General features: G+C 38.3%; 1 protein-coding gene across 4 annotated transcripts; it reads right to left on the bottom strand.

Moving 5' to 3' along the window:
• Nucleotides 1–564: 564 nt before the first annotated feature.
• Nucleotides 565–20,145, bottom strand: hts (adducin 1-like protein hts). 4 transcript variants are annotated; one of them, XM_018545629.1, is made up of 16 exons: nucleotides 19,675–20,145; nucleotides 13,316–13,450; nucleotides 12,938–13,124; nucleotides 12,450–12,832; nucleotides 11,800–12,246; nucleotides 11,583–11,719; nucleotides 11,380–11,497; nucleotides 8,642–8,755; nucleotides 8,422–8,514; nucleotides 8,031–8,226; nucleotides 7,736–7,873; nucleotides 7,502–7,573; nucleotides 6,981–7,055; nucleotides 1,893–1,960; nucleotides 1,177–1,305; nucleotides 565–590 (listed from the first exon to the last, which is right to left on the bottom strand). In XM_018545629.1, the coding sequence occupies exons 2-15, from the start codon at nucleotides 13,421–13,423 to the stop codon at nucleotides 1,192–1,194; spliced, it is 2,250 nt and encodes a 749-aa protein (XP_018401131.1). In that variant the 5' UTR covers nucleotides 13,424–13,450; nucleotides 19,675–20,145; the 3' UTR covers nucleotides 565–590; nucleotides 1,177–1,191. The 4 variants fall into 4 exon arrangements, with proteins under 4 accessions (XP_018401131.1, XP_018401133.1, XP_018401132.1 ...); XM_018545631.1 differs by lacking the exon at nucleotides 6,981–7,055; XM_018545630.1 differs by lacking the exon at nucleotides 6,981–7,055 and having other exon boundaries at nucleotides 1,177–1,320.
• Between the last annotated feature and the right edge of the window lie 1,855 nt (nucleotides 20,146–22,000).

Below are 22,000 nucleotides of genomic sequence, written 5' to 3' on the forward strand. Positions count from 1 at the left end.
GACGACGACGATAATGATGACGACGACGACAACGACGATGACGTTGGTGTCGATACCGACAACGACGAGCAGAAAGAGGACGATGACGACGAAGACAACGGCAACGGCGTCGGCATTGGCGAATAAAATAATAAAATCGGCAATAACGATGTGACGCCTCGCTTTCTCTCTATCTTTCTGTTTGTCTTTCTTCGTTGCAAAGTATGCATATGTAACTCTTTATTGCGTTACACACAAACGGGATAGGAGAGGCAAAATTAAATAGCGGATTAAATACATTAGCGCGACGCTTAACAAATTAAAAACGTAAAAACATTAACAGTACAATATAGTTTCCTTATCGTAGACGTAATGCGATGGCAGTCTTGAGTCCTGGAAAGATGCTGATTGTTGCTCGTTCACTTCGATTTTTCTTCGCGCATTCCTCCATCCATCTCCGTTTTATCTTCCGCCATTCGTCTGTGTTTCTTCGTTTCTTCGTTACTCGTCGAATCTCGTCCTTTATTTTAAACCGAGCTCATATCCGATCTTGAGTTTAAACTTGCATGTTCGTTTTAATTTTTACGAGAAGCTTTTGCTTGTGGCAGTGTCTGGAAATATATATATTAATTCAAGGTCAATTTTATATATCATTCGATATCTCACTACACATGTTTCGTATTGTTATACATATTTTATTATTTATTTACGCGAATGTAATTCTATCAAAAAACACGACTTGATCTTTGCTGCAGCCATATGATTGAAATTTAGCGCGAGCGCGTCTAGTTTCTAAAAAGGAAAAGCTTTGATTTTTCTTCCATACCTTCAATGAGTAACACTCGGGATCAACAAATTAACCACGTCGACTGGGGACGATCGATTGAGCGAGCGAGCGAGTTGCTGAAATTTTTCATTATTTATATTGGAAAACGGCAGTACTCTTCAAAATTATAAATCAAATAGCAGTCGATATTATAAGAGTGGAAAGATCTGAAAGAAGAAATAGCGACTCGCTCGATCGTATGATCGATTTGTAGATCATAGATTATAAGAAACGCTTTAGCACAAGCATACTAACGTTCATAAGATAAAGATAACGACGTTTAATAGATCCGTGAATATATTTGTTCGCAAGTATAAATATTCTTTACGTCGATATCAAAATCTAAAAGACAGATCGATTGAATCGCTTACCTGAGCTACGACTACCTACGCCTCGACCGACTTCTTCTTTTCTTTCTTCTTTTTAAGGAAGGATGGCGTCCTAAGGCCCTTCTTCTTCTTCTTTTCCTTCTTTGGCGATTCCTCGCTAACGCTCACATCCTGCGACATGGAACCCTTAACACGGAAGGTCCCAACCGTAACCATAAACCTTTTCTGCATGCACATGCATAGAGCGTCGAACTTTCACGCTTAATCGTTTCTATTAGCCAATTATCTGGTCGCATGCAAATCGATACAATAGAAAAGTTTGTGGAAGGCGAATCTATGAACGACTAAGTATGCCCCGGTTGTATCGTGAAAATTAATGCGAGAAGCGACAATTCGCTCGAATTAGACACGATCTATATCTCTTATAACAGTATAAATCGAGAAATATCTTATTCCACATTCGATTAAAATAGCATTCCCATGTGTTAACGAATGCATGAGAAATATGACGTAATGTGATATACAATATGTGAAAGAAACCCGACGTACATATGCGGAGATTTATACAAGATCAGTATTTTAAAGAGCGAATCTAGAGCCAACAATAAAAAAAAATAGTAAACTAAATTTATTTGTGTGTGAACATGTAAGAATTGTTCTAAATATAAATAATAAAACGTGTAAAAAATTAATTCCCGATTCCCCGCATATGATATATGGTGTGCGATGACTTTGATATTAAAAGTATTGCGACAAACCTCCTTGCTACTTTGCGAAAAAGTACTGTGATGAGCGTCCGAGTGATCGCCGTTTACGGTATTCTCTCCTAGAACATAAATAACGGTTTATTCGAAACGTGAAGAGAGATCGTTGCAATAATAATATAATCGAATCTGTAGGCAACAGTAATGACATAATTGATATATAATTACCAAGCAATCTGTAAGCCAAAGGATTGAAATTAATCCCACTAAGCCTAGATAGCTGTCAATTATGTATTATCGTACTTTATAAAATATGAAAAGCGAGATAAAGAAACACAGATACTTTACCTTTTGAAAAACGACGTAGGTTGGTACTTTTCAGAGTGTATTCGCTCGTGTGGATTTGTTATATAAAATTAATCATTCCCAAGCAAACACGTTTTAGCATCAATCGTTCACAGCTTGCAGGATGTACGTATATCACATTGAAGGTAACGGTCAGGATTTATAAACGGTGAGGATTAATGTAAGTTCGAACAGAAACGGATGCAGAAAAATGATAAGCGTTATGTGCAAATTTTTGTATCATCAAACACTTAGAAGCTGTTGCAGTAGATATTTGAAAATATATTACATAAATTAAAATTAAGCATTTACACAATAAGTAAGTTCACTTAATTATAATATCATCAGAAGGAGGTAGTTTAAATGCTGCATATTAGAATGTAACAGTCGATTAAACTTATCATCATACATCAAAAAAAATAAAACAGAGTATTCAAATTAACAGATTGCACTAAACAACAAAATCCTTCATTCTTAAGTCACAATTTAACAAAAATGAAAAAAAAAAAAGTAAACAAAATTGAAAATTTCAAATAAATTTTGATAAAGGTTCTAACGAATAAATTCAAATAAATTAAAGTAACAAGGCTAAGGAACTAAATTTTATTTTTATAAACATTGGGAAGCACTAACAACTGGCTTGGTTCCTTAGCCTTGTTATTTTAATTTATTAAAATTGAAAATATTAGAAAACAAACAATATTAGCACTTTAAAAACGTCAATACTAATCTGCACATATAAAATTGTCAAATTGTATTTTTCGTTTGATTCAGATGCGCTTTGTTCGTGCATAAGGAGACGTTATAATAATAAAAGTTAAGAGAAAAGATAGAATCATCAAAACTTAACAGACATAAAATAACGCGAATTCCTTAACATCTAACGTTTGCACGCATACTTATACAAATGTCTTTCATCGCAAGTTTAAGATATGTATTGTAGAAAATCGACGCGTCAGACAGACTAAACGCGCGTAAAAAGGACATGTAAAATCATATACCTATACAAACTATTCGATGAGATGTTTTTCAAAAATATATTAATATTAAGAAAAAGAAATTTTAAATAGAGCACGCGAGCTAAAACGCTGTTGTGTACATCGACGAATCAATCATCGAAATGCCTTTCCCCTTTTTCATTAAGGAAAACAATAATTATGTTCTTTGATAATTCAATTAAACAGTCGCCAGAATGAAGAACGCAGTGTCGTCTTTCTGAAAGACAAGTGGAGCGTTACGCGCTTAATTGCGAATTGTCCGCCAGAGCTTTCTCCAGACGCATAAATTCTTTGGTCTCGTACGAATACGACATACAATCTATAGAGGAATCCCAGACATTGCATCGTTCCTCAAGATCGTTCATCTCGTCGTTATCTGAGATAACGACTGAACTGACCTCGGAGATCGTATAGGTGTCGTCAAGGGAAACATGCTTCCTTGTGGAATTTGCTGTCGTATCATCTTTGATAATATCGCAGGCTTCCAATGATTCATCATCTCGAATTTTCAAAGTGCACGCGATGGAATCGACTATCTCATGCAAAGCATCATCCGGTTCCTCGCTTATAGGCGTCAAACAACTCATTTTCTCCCTTATCGATTCCTCTTCCTCGCGGCAATAGGAGCATCGTTCGCACGGCCATGTTTCTGATTTCATCTTGGGGCTTTCACCGCCTCTAGTTTTATTGATTTGGATATCGCGATAATCATTGTCGATCGAGTTTTTATCAAGTCGATGAGCACTTGGCGACATATTTGCATATTCGTCCGTCGAGACTTTGATAACGCGAAAGTTTAATTCCAAAGCGCTATTATCAATGGCGACATTCGGTAATTTCTTCGCCACGGTGCAGAACTCAATCACAGTAGCAGACTCGTTATCCTCCGGCTCGCATACCTCCAATTCGTAATTCTGACGATTGTAATCGTCGTAGTTCGACGATAGATTTCCCAGAAAACCTTTGATTTGACAAGTATTGTCATTATTGCTCGTGAAAGCATCCGACACGCATGTTCCATTAACAGACTCCACGAGCGAGCACTGGCAATTGTTGATCAAGTTGTGCACCATTTTTCTTATGATGCTGAGGCCGTAAATAGAGGAATCGAAATGCTGTAGAATAGAAATAGACTCGATAATCTCGGCGATGATCTGCCGAGAGATTTCGACAGCGTCGCTCGATGGCAGCATCGCTTCGTTAGACGCGTTGAGATCGGCGATGATCTCGTTGGCAGATTCATTGATTCCGTTAAGAAAGACTTCGCCATCGATATCCTTCACTTCGCGAAAGGTGCAGCTTGGTAACTCGAGTATGTCGGAACCGCTTGCCGAATGCCTCTCGGATTCAAGTAGTTCTAATTCTGCACAACTACTACCGCTCGACGACATGTGATCTCGCGTAGATTTGACGCACTCTGACTTCGTTGTCGGAGTCTCCGGTTCTATCCATATATAATCACTCAATGACTCGTCACTTCTCGTTGAATCGGACTGCCACTCCGATGAGCGATCCGCCAAATCACGCCAAGTGTCATCGTTGCCGCTCTCGTACTGGTCAACAGCCGCCGGTGGGGTCAAGCTATAAATGAGACTCATATTCGTCGAGTCCAAATTATATTTGACACAGGTGTCCGTGTCAGGCAAGGCATCCAGCTCCGTCCTCGACGAAGTGATATTCACGTCGATACTCTCGACAATTTTCGCGATATCATTATATGATTCGTACAAGTCAATCTTCGCATTATTCGGCCAGTTGTAAATGGGATTCTCGATCCAAGTTCGAACGTTTTGCTTCTTAAGTTCCGTTAGTTTCAATTCATCATTCATTTCCTTATCTACCAACACCTTATTGTCTACGTCGCATTCATAACGATCGATAGAATACCCGTCACAAATGTTGGAAGATAAATTATTACTTAGCAACCGCGAGTTTTCCTCGTTATCGCCGTTATCATGCTGATGAAATGTTTCAGTGCAGCTGTGCGCAAGTGTCACTTCCGTGTTCGTTATCATTGTTGTTGTTACTGTATCCTGTTGTTCGTTATTCGTGCCGACTGTCGAATCTATCGATTTATCTGAACGAGTTGTTGAAGACTGCGTTTTTATGGAAGCAACCGTCTCGATCGTTGGACATTCAGCCCTTTCATGGTGTTCTATTTTCTCCTCTGTCTGACTGTCACCGTTTATGCAGGATACGATATTACGCGAACTCGGCCTTGTCTCGTCCATGTTAACACGTTTAACGAAACTCGGTTGCGCGATATTTACCCATGCCACAGAATGTACCGCGACATTATTGCTCGACTGTGTCTCGTTGTTCAAATTCCCAACGTGTTCTTTCGTGCTTACGGTTGTCAATGGTACGTCAAACAATTTGACAAGAAGAGCATTTTTATTTGAATTTGTTATGGAATTTTCTTCAAATATTAATTCGTTTTCCTTATTATTAATTTTAGTCATCTTCGCTCTTGTCCAATCCGTTTCAAAACTCTTTTGAGATCTTTGTTCAAGATCTTCGAAAAATTTTCGTCTCACCTCGTAGCGCGACTTAACGAAAACGTCATCCCGAGAGACTGCATTTGGCCGTTCGATTTGCCCGTTAACGAACGTTTTCGTACGTGTGATTAGAAGAGGTTTTTTTCGTTCGGCGATCGTCGAGGCTCTAACGTTCTTCAAATGGGGATTATCGTAAGGATGCTCGGAGAACCACCGGCGGTAATACTTACGCGCACACTCGCTGTTTACGCTGCTGCAATTGCTGGCTAGTTCGTAATCTGCAAGTATTACGTCCAAATGTATATTTTGGACATTGGAACCGGCGAACGATCGATCGGTTTGCTCGCTTTGGAGAAACGGAGAGAACGTTCACGATCACTTGGATACTCTCCACATTCGCGTGAGTCTTCTTCGTTGCTTACGCTGTGCTAAGTACTACAAGTAGTGATAGATAGCTGCAGCCGAAGAAGCTCTACATCCATCCTCTAGCTATGCGTCTCTTTATTTTTATGTTTAAATGTATTGCGCGCAAACTAATTATTTGTTCATCTATCACATGACTATTACTCATCGTAAGAAAAGATTAGTTATTTATATTAATCGATTATTCTTCTATTCGTTAACTGTCCATTTAGGAAAAAAAACCAGAAGAATTTGATTTTTATATATCAGATTGAATATATAAATGAGAATGTTCAAATATTCTACGTTTTATACAGAAAGAAGAAAAGAGATTAATAAAAGAGCACGAACATTAGTTATCGATGCAAGCGTGAGTATTATTTCGAGTAAGTAGTGAAAAAAAAAACAAAAAAGCTTTCGAGACACATGCCGTGCTTATAATGTAAACAAAAGCATGACTTGATTTTATCAGTGATGATATGAAAATGTATATACATATTTATTAAAACTTCGATATGCATATATGTGCGTTTTATGTAATTATTGCGGATGGGGAGCGTATTCCATACTAAAAGAGATGCAGCTTATTCCGGATGAAATGTAGCAAACAAGATTAAATCGTATAAGAACTATGTACGAAGTTAAACTGAAGATAATGCCTTTATATTGCGGTTCATCAAGCACCATATTCACGGGTAAATAATCAAATTTTGTAAAACATTTTCTTCTTAGAATTATTCATTTTTCATTAATTGTGAAAAAATCGCATGTCCAGTTTAGTTATTTTATGAATAACTTCGGATATTTTCAGTTAAACATCGTAAACAGTATGAATGAAAGAATAATTCAGAATGATAAATTAGATTCATCCCCATTTCCCCGTATAGAAAAGAACTCACCTCCTTTATAACCGCTTTGTCGCTCAGTCATTCTGTAGCGCATCTCATTAAGGTACTCTGTAGTAGCATCATTCACTGCATATCAAAAATAAATATGTATACGATTTACACCTGTTTATCAGTAAAATGCTCCTTGTGATCCAAAGTTGTTACGTCACGCTCGATAAACACTATTATGTACAATAGTATTGATGTAAGTGTATTCACCTTGCGAATTATCTGAGTATTTATCATTACAAATTAGACAAACACCAATTAACTCGTGCAAAATTATATGTCTTCATGCACGATCGTAACGTGCTGTATTTTAATGATTAGTGGTGAAAAGGCAAAGATGCACATATCAGACGGATTGCTCATAAATAAAGTTATGGCCATGCAAGAACCGGAGTTAAATTAAAGCAAACGTCTTATCTCGTAACTTTACTAACCACTCATTAAGAAATTTATGGCAGACGGTACAACGTTTACTTGGGGAAGAATTAAAAAAAAAATAGAAAAAAAGATAAGGAAAGACTCACCATCGCTTAGCACAACTTCGGGTTGACTCGGCGCAGGCACTTGTTTCGTTTCTATTCTCAATACTCGGGGTTCTGTAGCAAAGGAGTACACGCGAGTATACGTTAATGAAATTAGAAAATAAAAATGTATATATATATATATATATATGTGTGTGTGTGTGTATATTAAAAGGTCAAAATGTGCTACATTCTATGATATGTATGGAAACCCGTGAATTAAACACATAAATTTACCGTCTCTACTCTCCTCCTCTGTTTCTGAAGTAACAGAAACTGGTGACTGAATAGGACTCTTGGCAGTGCTGGATTCATGCGTCGCACGACTGATGTTAAAGGATGACAAGGCCTCGGATTCTGATTGTGATTCATCGTCTATTTACAGAATAGGTGACATTAATGGCTCCGTTTAACGTTCGGTAAACATTAAGTGGATACAGAGTATTCTAAGGTACAGGATACAAATATAAGACGCATGCATAAATACGAGAAAAGATTGGTTGATATGAGAAAAGTGATGAATAGAACTAACAAGGATCTCCCTTCTGTTTGCGTTCGACTTCTCTCTTATACTGATCCAATTCTTGATCCGTGACGGCGTCGAAAGGATTTTTGGCATAAGGTGTCTTGTACACCATCGCATTGTGTTGGAAACCACGCTGTATAATACCCTTGCTAGCGGCTCCTACTAAAACTACTTGTTCTCCGGTACCACTAATTGTCGCGTCCTTGTAAACAACGAGTATGCAAATTAACGATAACATACATTTTTTCTGCAGGGATTTATAAAGTAACTAACAGTCAAAAAGATGCTATCGTTTCAATTCAAATTCAAACCAGAATAGTACGTGATTATTGCTAATTAAATGGGATGTATCTAAATTGGTTTGAATCAAAAAGACTCAATACTTAAATTCGTGTACCTGCATTTTCTTAGCTTCCTCCCATGATACACCTTCCAATATATGGGATTGCGGACCAGCCGATATTTTCTCTGCTCGTCGATAATCTTTAATCTAAGAAGACAAAAGTATATCAAACTTGTACGTCTTCATTTATACAAATTAGCTGATATGTGAAAAGAGCAGACATAAAGACAAGTAGGGTGTATGATACAAATATATTATAATTGGCAATACTTACCTGCTGTTGTAACTGTTTAAATTCCTTTGGGTTGGTATTTTTCGGAACAAACTGAAGAGCACTGTCTATCTTGACTGGTGTGCTGCTATGAGTAGGAGATCCATCAGACACCCACTGCACACACAAAACCAGAACATTAGTCGACCCCCTTCAAACCATTATAAGAAGCAATTATATTAACATAAAGTAAGACTCTTGCATGCTATGTGTGCCTGCTGCATATATTTCTCTCTCCTCTTTTAATAGATTATTCCATAATAATTAAAACTAGAAAATATATTTTCAACATAATAGTTTTGTTAGTGCAGCCATGTTGCAATTCACATTTTACATAAATCATAATACAACTGTACATATTCGATGTCTTAAGATAGAGTGATTCAAAACAAAATTCAATACAATTACATGCAATGCTGCTACAAACGTAAAACTCGACGATTTAATAACATTAATTGCTATGCCTAACATTTAATTTTAAGAAAAACAGCTTAAATTTGCGAAATGTGAAGGGTCACTTGATCTGGTTTTGTAAATGCAGTGGGCTCTGTGTAACCAGGCCAACTAGATCTTGATGATGAGATCAGGCACACATTCATACAGAGTCATGAGAAACACTTATATATGTTTTGTGCATAAGTTTTATAACTAATGTGGCAAAAGTACGTTTGAAACGTACTTAAGCAGAATACAGTACAGTATATTAAATTATTATTTTATATCTTATATAGTAACAAAAGAAAACAAAACTCTATATTGCACTTTTATTAAACGTACGAAATTTTTTACCCCAAAATTATATATAAAATTACTCCTGATAGGGGATAATTTCGCAGAAGAGATAATCTCAAAATCATGTAAGTGTCAATAAATATATTGTAGACGACAACATACACATAACTTCGCATCATGTTATAGAAAGCGCTAAATTTATTAATGTAACGGCGTCTACAGGCTAAAAATAGTGCTTGGAACGCTATTAAAGTTGAAGTTTCATTAAAGTTGATATAATCCTCTTTAAACAGCACGTATAACTTTATTTAAACATCAAGAAGCTACAGAAGAACAGTCGTTATTATCTTATATATATATAAAGATACTTATATAGCTTATACTAACGATTGACTGAAATTCAACACGTTAATGTTTCGTAACTTTTACTTGCGGAAATATTAACCGCTTTCGTTCTATCTCTCGTTTTGTATGTTTTATTATTGTTCTTATTATACATCATTGTAAACGATTTGTTATTTTTGTTTATATGTAAATAGTGATATACGTTAAAAAAAAACGATTTGGAAAAATGAATTACGTATCTAATCATTAATCTTTGTTGAAATACAAATAAATTTATAATAAAAAAATATTACATTTTTATTGCGCCTATAAAATAAGAAATAATGCAATGATAATAATTCATATTATATTAGTCAATAATTTTCATATTACGAGACAGTTACATTGTACGTATGTCGATAAAAATTTGTGCATCAAAAAAATTTTGGCATATAATTTAGATAATAAACATGATATATATATATATATTTTTTTTTTCGTTAATATCGGGTACGATATAAAGTGACCAATGTTTACACACATAAAGCACATACGCATGTGCATACACACAGGCACATATAAACACATTGGCCATAGCATAGAAAATGTGATTTTTGCTTCACCTTTGAACTTTCAAGTAATTCGTCATATCGCATTAATAAGCTTTTATTAATGAAGTTTTATGGAATTCGTTATATCGCATTAATAAGCTTTTATTAAATAATGTCAATCAAGCTCTGTTGTAACAAGAGTTAGATTTATATCTATAGTTTAAAAAGAGCAAATATAGGTATATATCAGTATAACCAACATCAATATAATGATATATTATACTGTTTGTTCAATGAGACGTTTGCCAAAATTAAAATAATTACATAATTTAAAAAGTAGATTTTAACGTTTAATTTATCAGCATGTTAAAAATTAATAGCATGGAATGTGTGTTTGAAATTGATATGGATAATCGAATTACCACATATTTGTATGTGCTTGTATAATAAAATTGAACAGAATAAAAAAATTTGATAAAAACAAGATAAAATTATACAACACAGCGTGATAAAATGCAACAGACTGCTAACAAAATGGAATAACCAATGCTTTACGTCGCATTGCATATATGAATATACTATCTATTTACGGCCGTAAATATGCGCATTCGTCTTTCTCAATCATCGCTAAAAATATCTTCAACATTGTTCGATAAAATAAAGTTATTATTCACGGAAAACGAATTAAGAAATCCTAATAACATTACCGTGGTATTAAATTCGCGAAAATCTAATATCGACAAAATGTTTTCTATTAAATTTGAAGTTAAATTTGCGATACAAACGCAAAAGGAAATATTTATCAAAAGGTCTATAAAACAGATTTATATTCTCAAATCGAACTTTAAAAATTGATGGAAAAAATTAATCTAATAAACAATCTACTTGTACATATCAATATACGTTATAACTATTAATATATGTATATATTAATGTCATTTAATTTTGCACTTGACACATTTAAAGCTTTCTCTTTCCTTCGTTATACGACGCAAGTCGTAATCTGATTAGCAGCCACAATACGCGATTATATTTGCCAAATATGAATGTTTGCTTATAATAAATTTAGCCTCGAGCGAAAAATCGTGCGGTAAATAATTAGTCGGTCTTATTCTCAAAAGTAATGACTTCTACCTTGGTGATCTTTTTAGGATCGGGTGTTCCAGTTTCCAGGATTTCAACTTTCTGATAAACATTTGGCGAATTTAACCAACGGGATCTGTCTGTGCCTTTACGTCCGCCCTTCCACAGCCTATTTGAGAAAAGAAAAATTATTCCATTAATGAGCGTTCTATAGTATTGAAACAAAATATGTTCGAAGAGAAGTAAAAACTTACCCTTGTTTATATAATTCCTCTTCTTCAAGCAGATATCCTAAAGATGATACGGCCGGTGGAACTTCAACATCGTTTCGTGGTTTCGGGGGGTCTCCTTTTACAAGTGGATTTCTATATATGTAGCCCGTACGGAATCCCTGAAAAAAAAAAAAAGAAACGCGACAGGTGAATCAGTGATACAAGTATAGCGATAGATGGGTCTCTAGGGCAAACTTACAGCATTGTCAAGCATTCTCATAAGGGCCTCGAATTCAGCACCGCCGATTCTCCAGCGTTTCTCGAGTTTCTCCGCGAGAGCGGACGACTCTACCGCTGAGGTATGTTGCGGAATCGGCGGTTTTCGCGACGCTTCAAATATAGCTTTTTTCGATTCCTCGCTGATAAGGCTTAGATTATCTACACCTGCGGGCATTAGTTTGAGTTGCGTCTCGCAGGCAACTACGGTATTGTAAACGTTAAAGAACGCTTCTTCCACTGTTTCTCCACAGCAAAGGGCACCGCGATTCGTTAGGAGCATAACCTTGTTGATCGGCCCAAGATTTCTAGCGATCTTTTCCCGTTCCTCCGGCTCGACGGAACCTCCTATGTATTGATGGGTGCTCACTTCTCCTATCACTATGCTCTCTTGACCGATTGGTAACAATCCACACTTCAAGGAGGATACCTACGTATCATATCACGCGTACGTCAGTCAATTTCGTTCAAAGCAGAGCTAATAAATGTTCATCATCAATCGCTATTAAAGTGTATTAAAGTGACATCACGCAATCGAGCATAATATGCAAACGCTCGTAAAAGCTATATGAGATATACGAGACAAACGAGAAATGGATCATCGCAGAAACTAGAGACGAAACGTTTACTCACAGCGGTAACGGACGGAGTAGTAATATGAATAATACACTTGATATCGGGTCTCGCAGCGTGTATTGTCGAATGTAATTGAAAACCAGTGATGTGCACGCCAAAGTTCGTCGTCCCCTGCTCGACAATCGTGCCCTGCATGTCCACCTTGATTAAACTCGAGGCGGTAACCTCGTGATAGAGTAGCCCGAAAGGATTCACCAAAAAGTGCTCCTCGTCCTGATTAAGACGAGCGGTTATTTGCCCGCCGACGCCCTGCGTCCATCCATAGAGATCGAGCAATCTGAAGACCGCCGCCATCTTACATCGCAATACTTTCTCGCCCTTGGCGTATCCCATGCTTTCCACGCCACGAATGTCGTTGATAGGCAAGACGCAATTCGAATCTGCACATTTCCGAATAAACCGAAATAATGAATTAAAATAAAATCAGACTAGAGGGAGGATTATTATTCCGTGAAAATAATAATTTGCAACGAAGCAGGACTAACTTTTGAACACATTGCCGTTAAATCGGGCTCCCTGTGCACCCATCATGTCAGAGATCTGTTGCAGGAGACCAGAGGGTCCAGCACCGTCCCTCATCTGTGTCTCAATTATACGTTCCAACTCTTCCCGGAAGATTCGTGAGTTCATCATCATCTCGACCCTCTTTCTCCTCTCCATTTCTCTCATATCCTGTAAATAGTATAGAATAGAATTCTCCTTAATACATTTTTACACGGTTGGATTAATTCGTTTGTTTTTCAAGTTTCAAGTCTTTCTCACATTGAGGCGAAATTGGAATAAATAACCATTGAATTTAAACTTTCCTCGATTTCTATATTAATGAAGAGATATTGAATCGCCGTATATTCCACGAAACTTACCGCATCGATATCGGCGGGTCTCATCTTACTTTTTTCATCTTCCGTCAAACCGTCCATCACTCCATTCGTGTGTGGCTCGCTTAATGCTTGTTGGCTCGTATCTGCCATCTTCGAGCCTCGTACAAGTACCGGCAACTGTAAAGAATCATGTTCTAATATCATCACTAACTAGCAAAAATCTTGATGGCATTTCGACATTACTTATTCCAAATCGTGTAAAGCGATGTCTATCTATTAATAGAGTAGTGAGTCTTAGGGATCTGTTTAGAGTTTAGACGTACTTGCATAGCTTAATCACATGGGCGTAAAGAAAATTATCCAATTATACAGACAATTGAACTTCTATCACACTTATATACATATAAGAAAAAATGTGATTGGATAATTTTCTTTATGCATACGTTTATGCAGTTATGCAAGTCTGAATAGTCCTAAGAAATTGATCAATCACAGTCAATTATTCTCCTCACATTCGACTATGATTGGTCAATTTCTTATGGTTTACTACTCCATAGACTTCTTGTAATAGTCGTTAAAAGTAGAAACGTGCGAAAGCACGAAAGAAAGAAGCATTAATAAAATTAATATCAATTTAATAATATATTTAATATTAAATTAATATTAATGAATATTGAATTTTTAAGTAATATCAAGTAAACAATTTTGCTTCGCGTGGCAAATGAAAGATTTCTTAACGCGTCTGTTCTAAGAACAGCGAACAATGAAGAATGGATTCTACCAGAACGATTAAAAGCTGAAAGCAACGAAGGGTCTGTTTTAGGGCAGTTTCGTCGAAGCATGTCGTTTCGTCGGTTTCGTGTACGCGAAAGTGGCATTTATACTCGTTTCTCCCGAATCCGGTGCGAGGTATGGACACCTTACCGGTGTGCGATCAATAAAGTTGCGGGGCCCTACCGGGAATCGTGTGCGTGCAACGACGACGCAAACACCGTGTACGCGTTACGACGCGATTCCCTTTACTCGAGGGGGTTTCGAAGGTTCCACGTCTGTCATTCGATCTCCTCCCTCCCTTTTTTTCCTCCCTTACTAATTACTGGTGCAGCAGGCGTCGTCCCGTTAACGATGTAAAATAGAATGCTCAACTGTGCCGGCTATTTTACTCGCCGCGACGTTCGCTGAGCTCGGGATCTGTGTCAACGGTCGTTCACCGCTTGGCTTTCCTTATGCTTACGCCAAGTACCGGTGCATCGCACCACGCAACACTCTCGCACCCGTCTATACGCGCGCGTCCTCATCCTATACGGCCTACGGTATCGCGCTTTTCACCTTTTCACGCCGCGTTTCCCTCGTCATCCATCGGCCGGAAATCCCACGCTGAATGTTTCGCTAGCGTGAACATCGTTACGTCGTGACCGCTCACAACAGCGCGTTCTATAATAATACTCGCGAAATCCCTGTATTCCCTTTCGCCTGACAACGTTCTCTTATCGAGATCGATATAGCTACACGGCGGAGCCACGAAACTCGCAACTTGACAAGTCGCTTATTGTCAGCGAGACTGCTTTTTTCGCTTCGCCGCCTGTGTGTGACTTGAATTTCCGACTTGTTACCGCTCCGGAAAACGTGCGTCATGCGTGTGCACTTCCGCTGCAACAACATGCAACAATGAATAAAAGAAACGAGAGAGAGAGAGAGAGAGAGAGAGAGACAAAACACGACGGCTGACCACAGTATTGCGTAGCACGCAAGCGCGAAACACAATTGAACCCGTCCGATTGCAAGGACCAAAATTCTTTCCTCATATATACGTGTATGCCTCGTATTTTCTGATGCTCTGTCGGAATAGTAATCGATAATCCCGTGGACTTAAGGTGAGATAGACAAATTAGAGTCTTAATATTGTGTTTACTCGATATCAAGACAGAGTCGCGTTTCACGTGTGAGATTTATATTCGTCGATTATCTCATCATTGTATTACGTCTTGAAACTATTTTTGCTTTTGTACATGTGCTTGTATACAGATATTTTTATTACTAGTATCAATATTAATTATAATAAAATTGATACTTTAATGTTTATTTCAGATAAATATTAATATTGATTGCAAGAGAGACATTGGTATGTTATATTAATTTTATATATGTATAAAATAATAGCTAGCAAACGCAAATGGTATCTAACGCGAAAATAACGCCTGGTATTTGCAGAGTATCGCCATTTGAAATGTTGCCAAGTACAAGAAACGCACGACAACGATTCTCTTTCGTCAACCAAGATATATGTATGTACTTTCGATATACTTTGACCGAATTCAATTTGGAAATATCGCATAGAAAAAAAAAAAATGCAGTGACGACCGTGAACGGTGCCTCGGTGCGAATTGATGGTAATTAACGTTAAGGGGATGAAGTATTCGGAGTAAGTGGCTTCGTTTAAGTCCCTCGTTTGTACGCGCGTTTGGCTTCGTTGACAGCATGATACGATGCCATAATATTGGTACCGATACTAACCAAGTGGCAATCGACGAAAAAAAAAAGAACGTTACGTCAACAGGAACATAATGTATGTATGTTTATAAACAACGAATGCTCGACCACAATGACAACTTTTTTCGAGCAGACGAAGGGATAGGTTTCCATAACGTGTAAATCACTAGCTCGATTATGCTTTTGAACTCTCTCGAGAAATTTCACTCTTTAGAAATAAAGAGTGAGAAGTGTCTTATAAGATTTCAACTTAAAAGAAACCGCAGTTACACCGGAATACGCGGTTTTGATAAATCGACATTTTAATATTCATAGCTATTTCTAATATTTCGTCTAATATGTGCAGAGTCTCTGAGATTTCACTTCAAAGAATTTAGAGAGAAGTAATCATCAGTTTTCCCCTGCATATTCACAGCCGTTCGTGCGGCCGTACCTCGGCGAAGTTCTATAACTGCGAACCGAAGCAACGCAATTAACAACAGCGACTTCTATTTCCGATCAGTAGAGTTCCATCTTCCCGGAGTCGCGTCCCATTCGTAAATAACGCTTATCTTCGGTGATAACGGGACAATGCGGGTCTGACCGCAAGCTGAATGAAAGCGATCACGAGCCGAGTTCGCTACGCTTACTGGCGCGAGTCTGTTAGTCCTCGTCTTAAAATAGAGAGGGACCAGGGACGGAGTCGAAGATGATCCGCGCGTTTCCCGCTTCTTTCTCTCGTTCCAGGTATCAGGAATCGCGTGTACGATTTCCTACCTCACCTTCACTTTAAGCGGCACTGAAACAACGAAGAGCGTTCTGTAAATCCACGATTAATGATCGATAGATAGACGTTATTTTTTAATCCGATGGTCGGCCTGTGTATGCAGAAGACAGAAGCGATCGTGATCGAAGAAAAAAATGAGGGAAAGGCTTGAAATGATGCGTGTTGTGGGGACGGCTCGACGCGGGGACTCGTATGATACAATGATTAGTGATCCCTTACGCAACCCGTAATCGTATACGCAGTGCGTACGTGCGAGCGCGTGCATTCGTGTGCACCTGCACACGTGCTTGTCTCACTCGCACTTGTTCGCAGGCCCGAGAGATGCGAGTTTTTCAAGCCGATTTATTTGAGTTCTATGGGTCTGTTCTTTGTACCTGAACTAGCAGAAGCTCGTCACACTTGAAACGAAATAGCTATTTCAAGTTGGCAAAAGCGAGATAGAAAGTTTTAGAGCAGTCCAGTCAGCGAAGAGCAAAAGCCTTTTATTTGACTGCCTTTAGTAAGAAAAAAAAAGAAAAAGAAAAAACAGCCTGGCAATTATTGTAAGATTTTTCAACGATTGATTCTCACTAATAGTTTCTAAATATAAATACACATCGTGTTAAACAAAGCTCCTTTTTTTGTAGTTTTTGTTCTCTATGGATGGTAAGTGTATAGTAGTTTAATTTTAAATTCAAGATCATCCCGAGTAAAGTTTATTTTTTTACCGCTGTACTTTGCTTTTCGATTGAAATGAACAAATCAGAATTATCTGGTTCAATCTATTCTGATTCTAGTTGGAGATAACTAGAAATCTTATTGATATTATGATAAGACTTCTCTGATTCGTTCATTTTCAATCAAAACGTTTCGCTGCGTTTTTGTGTAAAAATCAAATATATATCTATTTTATTTGAAGTGTAAAGAGTGACGTACAAGAAACACTAGGAATGAAACACAAATCGATAAAAATCTAGAATCTCAAGATTCTATCCGAAGTCAATAAAAAAAATCTAAAATAACATTATAAATACTGAAAAAAAAATTCTAACTAAATCAATAACAAGACCCAATTAGAACAGCATTTTGATGTGAGACGAAATCATTGATTACCATAAGAAGCGAATTTCCGATTATCATAAATTTCCGGCCTCATCAAGATGCAATTCTGGCTGGATTTTTTTGGTGGTTTAACCAGAACATTTTTCTCTGTATGCACACAAACACACACACACACACACACTTCAAAAGATCGTAATTAAGATGATCTTAAATATAAGATTGGATTACGAATATCGCTCCAAGCTAGCTGATCTTTTCTTCGAGTTCGTTGGTCGAATTATCATCCAAGAGTACGTAATTATCGGGGTGCAGTGGAACGAGCGATCGATAATGCCGATGAACGAGGATAAATCGGACATGTCGATCTGTGGAAGCGGTTTTCAACGACGATCGCTGGAGTCGCCATCGGCCGATCGGCCGATGGCGACTTTTGACAAAATGGCATCATGCCAATGAATATCTGCAGTCGCTTTAATAATGCTGACATCACACGCCAAAACGGACGCGCAAACATGGATTATCGTCCGACGACGGGCGTTCGACCGGCCGGACGACGCGGCGCGGCGGCAGACACTTAACGCAATGACGTCATGGTTAATCGCAGATTACGCCCGTCGCTGTCGTAGTGTGAGCGAGCGTCCTGAAACGCTATCAGTTACGAGAGAAATGAAAGTAACAGTCGCCGAGAAAAAGAAAGAGAGAGAGAGGAGGCACAATTGGTCACGCGGAGTGGATATACTTTATAAAAACGATCATCGATTGTCGGCGATTTTTACGCTCTCTCTTTAAATTCTTTAGAGCAAAATCCCACTTTTATCCCACAAAAAGTGAAAATTCAGCCAGTCTTTGAAAAAGGAATAGCTCAATTTTCAATCTTTATGAATCTGTGTCTTCTTTGTGCGTGGCTAAACTCTACACTTTTGGAAGTTAAAGTGAGACAGATATATGTTTGACATCTGGTGAAAGCGAGAAAGAAAGTAGTGCAGCCCAGTTGCAGGAATAATAAAAAAGATCTTTTAAGAGTGAGATTCACTCTAAAAGTTTCAAAGAGCCGTCGAGCGTTTCATATCGCGTTCTTGTTTACACGTATTAATTTTTATCTACGTTGGAAAGGCTCGTTTAAAGCGGCTGTCTCGAGTCTCGAACGTAGGTCGTTCGACCTAAAACCTGTTGTTGCGGCAATCATTAACAGACGTGATCGACAATATCGAAATACGTGAATCATCAAAACATATACAAATCATGAGAGAAGCCGACAATGATTATATTTCTCTCTCTCTCTCTCTCTCTTTAAATCTATGTATAGCCTACAGGTCCACAGCTAGCAGGACGCGTCACGGATTGGAATTCTAGCGAAATTATAACGACGAGATACGCAAAGCTACTCTCGCGACGCGACGCGACACAACGGAAGCAGTCTCGCGCTCCCAATCAATCCCGTTTACTTACGACGACAGGTTGAAAACGCGGCGATACAATAAGTATACGAGACTGATACGGACGAGAGCAATTAGCCAAGCGCGACGACGTAACGTTTAAACCACTTTAACCCGAGAAGCGTCGATCACCGTCCATCGAGTTAGCACGATAAAGAACGTACTCGGAACGTAACATCACGGGGATGAAGGGACCGAGGCCGCGCGCTCGAAGACGCAGACGGTGAGTGATGACTGGCGGTGACAGAGGGCCGTGCAAATGGCGACATTTTCGGGGAGGAGGGAGTACGAAATTTCAAGGATCTCCCGACTTCCATTCGGAGTCGAACGTAGGGAGTCCGAACGAAACGTAAGAGCCCGACGACTCGAGCAACGTCGGTCGTCGGCGCGGCTCCAGCCGACGCGCGACGGTGATTGACGGCGACGGAACGTCGCGTGGGCCACGTCGCGTCGCGACGCGGCGCGGCACGGCGCCGTTGCGTGTACAGCGGTAGAGACACACAAGGGCCGACACACCCCTCGCGCCTACGTCATTCATCGGCGAGCGCGAAGGCAAACGGCGGAGCCGCGGCGAACGCCGAGAGGTATGAGAGCGAGACTCCCGTTCCGCGCGAATCAGGGATGGCCGTCGGCGGTCGACCGCCGCACGTATATCGGACATAACTTACCTACCAAGGAATCGCCGCCAGCCGCCGCCTCCTCCTATCCCGTGATATGCCCGCGCCCGTTTCACCAACTACCGTACAACGAACGCAGCTCAGGCCGCGCTCCTCCGCTCCGTATCGCCGCTCCACCGCGCGCGCGGCTGTTCCGTTCGATGAACAGCTTCCCCCCGCCTCCTCCTCCTCCGCCGCCGCCGCCACCGCCTCTTGTCTCTGCCTCCACCGGCGCCGCCGTCGTCGTCGCCGCCGCCGTCACTCTGTCCAGCAGGGCGAAATTTACCGTCCACGCATCGACGAACCGCGATGATGCTACACGGTACCGTTCCGGCGGCGATTCTCGAAACCGCCGAACGCAATGTTTCACGCGGCGAACGGATTCCTCCTCACCAGAGAGGAAGATCGTGGTAAGATCGCGTAGTCGTGATGTTTCTTTTCCGCGCCGCGTAACGAAAACGCGCGGAATCGATTGCGAAAACGTCTACCTACCGATTATTACCGGTCACCACCGGTCACTGTTACTGATCGTGAACACTTTTCGAGTAAACACTGCGCGATCAGATCCAGAACGAGCCATGAATGCCATAAACGACAACGACGAAGGACGGACACCAAGCGGCCGTCTGAAAAAGCTTCGGTAAATCGCACGTACCGCTGGCGCCATCTACCGTCAATCGTGGCAATCGTCATGAAGTAAGCAAATTGTCAACAGAGTCAATTTTGACGTCTATTTTGAATTAGAACGTATGTACAAAAGTACGAGATGTCTCTTTTTAATTTTTAATAGAATGTGATGTATAGAAACAATATCAAATCTTATTGGACCGCGAAAATTTTAAATTAAATATCGATATGAGAACATACCGTAATGATCAAGCTGAATCTTGGATGCTTCTAACATGCATAATTTCGGGTGAATTTATATACTACGTATATAGGTTCCTAAATGCGCGCCGAAATTCTTTTCAGACTTACAACGCAAACTCTATAATAAACTACCGCAGTACTATCACGAGTTAAATATTGATTAACAATCTAACAATTTTGATGCTCATTGCATTTTGGATTTTAATAATGTTGAATAACATATTAAAAATCTGTAAATAATTAATTTTATTGCGAAAAATATTATCGAGGCTGGTAGTCTAAAGTTTTACTTAGGACGCTTGCACGGAATGCCAGATATTCGATTTTCAGACAGGGTAATATTTTTCGCAATGTAAAATATTATTTACAGATTTTTAATATTATATGTCATTCATAGATTTTAATGTTTTTTAAGGTAAAATTTTTTTTACCAAAAAATGAATTTTTTTTAAATAAGTACATTTAAAAAATTTAATATTTTCAAAATCCTCTACGTGCTTCTGTAGCCAATCATATATAAATTTCAAAAAATTTTGATTTTTTGTTTCAGATTGAAAATTATGGGAGAAACTTTTCCGATTATGAAGCCCCTTCGGCGAGAGGCTTTGGTTTCGAGTTTCATGTCATGTAACCGCCATTTTGTTTAAAAATGTTAAACATTTTTTTATATATTTCAGAACATGTATAATAAACTCCTACAGATTTCCCATTTTCTTTATTGTATCTTTGTAAAAAATTATCAAAAATAACGTCTTTTTTTCGAGCTCTAGAATAGCGTTACCTTTTAATATGGCTTATTTAATGTACGTATAATGTTTTACTTAATGTATGTAAATATTTTCTTGATGTATGTAATATTTTAATTGGAATTAAAAATCTGTTTTATAGACATCGATTAAATTCTCCAGCATCGCTTTAAGTGTGTATCTTGTAAAAAACACTATCTAAGAAATGCGTATCTCATAGATATGTATGCGATTAAAATAAGTTTAGAATGTTTACATTTATATAGATAATGCAGATATTATATAATAATAAATATTAGATAAAATGAATAAATAAAAACGTTTTATCATAATTCTTTTATAATCTAAACGATTACGTGTATATGTCGGTTATCGAGAATCGACTGTTATAAAGTATATAACTGCCGCAGTATAACTCAGTATCTGTAATTTGTGTGTGTGTGTGTGTGTGTGATTTCTTTAATAACTTTTCTTCCGTATGAAATAATGAGAAGGATTAATTGTTGTCCATATTAATAAAATAATACATATTACGGAACAAATCACTAATTAAGTTAGTTGAAGTTTGATCAATAAGTTATATAGTATATTCTTACGTGTTCAATGATTTTATTGTTATCAATGTAAAATTAGTTGAATTAATTACCGGTTATTTTCATTTTGTTTGTTTCAATGTAAATGATACTTTACAATAACAAATTTTATTTTGGAATAAATCGATA

This window comes from Cyphomyrmex costatus, unplaced genomic scaffold, assembly GCF_001594065.2.
Source record: "Cyphomyrmex costatus isolate MS0001 unplaced genomic scaffold, Ccosl1.0 scaffold5, whole genome shotgun sequence".
Classification (NCBI taxonomy): Eukaryota; Metazoa; Arthropoda; class Insecta; order Hymenoptera; family Formicidae; genus Cyphomyrmex; species Cyphomyrmex costatus.

Coding starts and splice junctions, on each gene's coding strand:
- hts (XM_018545628.1), bottom strand. CDS start 13,423: ATGGCAGATACGAGCCAACAAGCATTAAGCGAGCCACACACGAATGGA. Junction 7,874..8,030: donor CAAACAGAAGGGAGATCCTT/GTTAGTTCTATT, acceptor TTCTGTAAATAG/ACGATGAATCACAATCAGAA. Junction 7,056..7,501: donor CGAAGTTGTGCTAAGCGATG/GTGAGTCTTTCC, acceptor TTTGATATGCAG/TGAATGATGCTACTACAGAG.